At 36.7% G+C, this 4,261-nt stretch overlaps 1 protein-coding gene across 1 annotated transcript; it reads left to right on the top strand.

Moving 5' to 3' along the window:
• Nucleotides 1–1,170: 1,170 nt before the first annotated feature.
• On the top strand, nt 1,171–4,144 carry LOC112791860 (transcription factor BHLH089). The gene is made up of 6 exons (XM_025834870.3): nt 1,171–1,831; nt 2,116–2,331; nt 2,528–2,593; nt 2,826–2,894; nt 2,974–3,045; nt 3,552–4,144. Exons 1-6 carry the CDS (start codon nt 1,499–1,501, stop codon nt 3,678–3,680), a joined length of 885 nt encoding a protein of 294 aa, XP_025690655.1. The 5' UTR covers nt 1,171–1,498; the 3' UTR covers nt 3,681–4,144.
• The last annotated feature ends 117 nt before the right edge of the window (nt 4,145–4,261 follow it).

Genomic DNA, 4,261 nt, shown 5'->3' with positions numbered 1-4,261 from the left:
AAATAATTTTAGGACACATGTTAACAATACCTTTAACTAAATGCCCTTGAATTAATTACTATTACTATTACTATTAATTACAACCCCCTCTCTGTCCGTTTGTTTTGTATGTTCATCTAATCGAAGCCAAAGGAGATGATATTAACAAGGTGCTACTTTTGGCTTTCATTAATCCATGTCTTTAGTAGTGTTATTTCACTTAATTGATAATTATTATAGCTAGGAAATGGGACCTTGAATTATTATCCAACAAAGTGGGGGACATCCTGGTACATCAAACATGGGAAGAGAAAAAAAAAAAAGAAATTAAATTGAGAGGAACCAAAGAAACAAAACGGATCAGCATTAGTGGACAAGATTAGTGTCAACATCAAAACAAACTCCATACTGAACCAGTTTAGCTTGTGGGCCTTCTTTAATTTTCATCCAAAACACCGCCTACTTTTCCCATAATTTTTTTTTAAAGTTATGCTAATTTTACAATTTAGGAGTTGCCCTACAATTTTATTTGAATGATGAGCATATAAATCAAATAAAATAGTAGTTATCATGAGTATTTCATTATTGGACTAATAAAAAAAAATCAGTAGTAGGACTAATTCAGTAGTATTCCATATATTGATTATGACTGATTTTTTTTTTGAAATGTACATATATGGAATTCATTTTATTTAATCTAAAGCTAATAGAAAATATGGATCTTACATGTTATATTAATTAAATTTATCGAACAATTATCGAATTAGAAAATTAACATAGCTTAGACATTGTAAGTCCATTGAAAATAGTGAACAACTAAATATTAGCCACTTATAAAAATTCACAAAAATTAAACTAAAAAAAAAAGAAAACTCTAGTAACTTGTTTTAGTCCTAAATTTTATTGACTTTTGTGACTATAAAAAAAAAAGAAAAGAATAATAGTTTAGTAGTAGTGAGTGTAGTAGTGTTAGTTCCTAATTAAAAATCCATAACTATCATTATTAAGAACTTTATCACAAATTGACCCCTCTCACTAAAGTTATCGAAATGAAAACAATGATTAATTATAGCGCACCCCTTCCCCAGTCTCTCAGATCCCGAGCCCCAACGAAGCCCCCTCTTACGTGGCAGATGTTGATTGGACGAAACAAATCAACGGCAGAGATGAAGGGGGTCCCTATGGAGGGTAGTTCAATCGAACGGCAGGGAAAGGAAGACCGAGAAACCTCAGCGGAAGCGACTTGGTGCGCAGCTACCGAGGTGAGTGTGAGAGAAGTGAGAAGAGAGAGTGAGAGATATAAACACACTGCGCGCACCATTCTCCACTGTCCAAGGAGATCACACACGAAAGCTAAGACCCCTCTCTCTCTCTTCTTTTCTCTGTGAGTGTTGTGTTTGCTTCTAAGGTGCTTAAGGAGCACTCTATTGTTTCTGCGAGGTTTCAGTTCTTTTGGTGAATGGTGGTGTTGAGCTGATTTCTTGCTGGTTTGGATTCGGGCGACCCGATTGGTTTTGGAATGGATCCGGGTGCGATGATGAACGAGGGCTCGTTTGGGAATGGGGGAGGCAATACGGTGCCGTTTAGCTTGGCGGAGATCTGGCCGTTTCCGCAGGCCGTCAACGCTGCTGGAGGCGGCGCCTTGGGGCTCAGGAGGCCGCAGTTTGGCTTGGGACAGTTTGGGGATTTCATTGCCGGTCCCAACCGGGAACCTGGACCGGTTGCTTCAGAACAGAAGGCGGCCAGCGGTGGCGGTGGCGGTGGCGGTGGCGGTGGTAGTAGGAAGAGGCGTGAATCAGAGGAGGAATCCCCTAAGGGTGTTTCCACCAGCAATGTTGCACCTAATGCCGTGGTAATTTTCATTATTGCCTCTGTTTATCCAATTACTACAACTAATTTACTGTGTCTCGAATTAATAAGAGAGAATTAAATGGAAAAATCATGTTCAATGCTAGTATTTTTGTTTTCTCTGTTTCAGTTAAAATAATGAAAATGGATCTGCATCTAATGATAATCATAGTTCATGTTATACTTTCTGATTGCATCTAGTTGCAATTTGTTTATGTAGTTTGAATTAAGTGTAGTGAAAGTATTGTGAATTGAATTCATGTGTGAGTGTCTGTGTGGATTGGGCAGAATGATGGGGATGGAAAACGGCTTAAAGGAGGAGGAGGAGCGTCTGGGAGCAGGAATGAAAGCCGTGACGCGAAGGTTGAAGGAGCAGAAGCCAGTTCAGGAAAGCCTGCGGACCAAAATAATCAGACACCACCACCTGACCCTCCTAGGCAAGATTACATCCACGTCCGAGCCAGAAGGGGTCAAGCTACTGATAGCCACAGTCTTGCTGAAAGAGTAATTCTAATCCTACAGTTTTTGTTTCTGTAGTTGTAATGATAAACTTCCATAAGGATGGTTCATTAAATGATAAGTCATATCATAATCTTGCCTTTGTTTTTTGGGCGGGGTGGTTGTTAATTTTTAGGAGATATTGAATTTATGGATCTGTTGCAATTAGGGTAAAATTGACTATTTTTCTCACTGGTGACAGGCTAGAAGGGAAAAGATTAGTGAAAGGATGAAAATTCTTCAGGATTTGGTCCCTGGTTGTAATAAGGTATTGTTTTTCCACCAGTTGAATTTCTTTTCTGCTCTCATGGAATGTGTGCATAAATCAGAAATGGAAGAAAAAAAAAAAGAAGAAATGGGTGGAAATTATGTTAATTCAGTCAGAAAAGCAACGAATAATGTCATATTCGGATGTTAGTATTGTATACTACTGTCTGGTAACGTGACCATATTGATAACACATCTGAAAATCATTCCTTACTGTATTTTCTTTAATTCAGGTTATTGGAAAAGCATTGGTCCTTGATGAGATAATTAATTATATCCAATCCCTTCAGCGTCAAGTTGAGGTATCAATTTTTACCCTGATTTTGGTAGTTATGAAATTATTATGTTTTTGTAGTTGATTTTGGTTATTGGGTTTTACAGTTTTTGTCAATGAAGCTTGAAGCAGTGAATTCAAGACTGAACACTGGCATTGAAGCTTTTCCTCCTAAAGATGTAAGCCTTCAATGTTTTTTATATTGGGACGTCGAATTTTGTTGAAAGCTTGTTATTATCCCCTTTCTTTGAAATTCTTCCTTTTGATAATTCTTTTCAGTATGATTTTACCTGTTGCTATGCAAGGCATCTATTCTTGAGTCATACTCTTGACCATTTCAATCTTAAAGAGCTTTCCTCTTTTTTCCTCCTGGTTTAAAAAAGAAAGAGAAAGAAAGAGTTATGTTTTTAAAGACAAAACTGTAGATGATTTTGATATCAATACCAAGAAAGTGCCACTTCTTCTCATGTTTTCATCTAAAAAATCAATCAAGCAAACATCAATATACCATAGTTGACATTTTTGTTTCATTTGCCAATAAATGAAATGCTTCTGGCGCTTTAAAGAAACCAGGAGTGAAAATTTCTATATTTGGTTGACAATAACAAAGCCAAACAATTATAATTCTATGTTTCATCCTTGTTGAGTAGTCTTGATTCTTAAAAGACATCAATTTCTGTTTCAGTTTGGTCAGCAAACATTTGATCCGGCGAGCTTGCCATTTGGTTCTCAGGCTACTAGAGACTATAGCAGAGGTTCTTCCCCAGAGTGGTTACATATGCAGGTAGGAGGTGCTTTCGAAAGAACAACGTAGCCTGTGAAATCCCTTTACATTGTAATAAAAATGCATAAACAAGCAGTATTATTCCGCCCTCCAGTGGCTCCCAGAAAAGAAAAAAGAAAAGAAAAAAGAAAAAAGAAAGCAAATGGTATACTGAAGGTGTTAAGTCTAATGAGCACCTCTTCCCCATTTTCTACACATGGAGCTATTATCGTTTTCACGACTGCTTTAGTTAGTATTTTAAGGATCCCCCATTATGTTCTGTGTTGGAAAATGAATTGATTTACTCAAGAGTATGTAGTATAGTGGACTCTTCTTCAGGCTTTTCCGTGGTGATACCCAACATAACCACTTAAAAATGATTATTCTTGTTGTAAAAGAATGTTATTGCTTGTCCTGAATACATAATGCTTACATATTGTGTAATAGTCTCTCAACATTGGTGTTTGTTTGTGAAAGAAATGTTGAATAAATGAAGCAAATAGAACTTTGTTAAATTCATTTTTGGCATGTTACACTACCCATTTGAGTGCAGCAAAAATATCTTTGCCATATTATAGACTTCTGATAAGATATTCCATAGAAACACTTGATATTTGCTGGAATCAAATTGT

The sequence above is a fragment of the Arachis hypogaea genome, chromosome 13, assembly GCF_003086295.3.
Source record: "Arachis hypogaea cultivar Tifrunner chromosome 13, arahy.Tifrunner.gnm2.J5K5, whole genome shotgun sequence".
NCBI lineage: Eukaryota > Viridiplantae > Streptophyta > Magnoliopsida > Fabales > Fabaceae > Arachis > Arachis hypogaea.
This window is presented reverse-complemented; position numbering and strand designations above follow the sequence as displayed.

Coding starts and splice junctions, on each gene's coding strand:
- LOC112791860 (XM_025834870.3), top strand. CDS start 1,499: ATGGATCCGGGTGCGATGATGAACGAGGGCTCGTTTGGGAATGGGGGA. Junction 1,832..2,115: donor ATGTTGCACCTAATGCCGTG/GTAATTTTCATT, acceptor TGGATTGGGCAG/AATGATGGGGATGGAAAACG. Junction 2,332..2,527: donor GCCACAGTCTTGCTGAAAGA/GTAATTCTAATC, acceptor CACTGGTGACAG/GCTAGAAGGGAAAAGATTAG.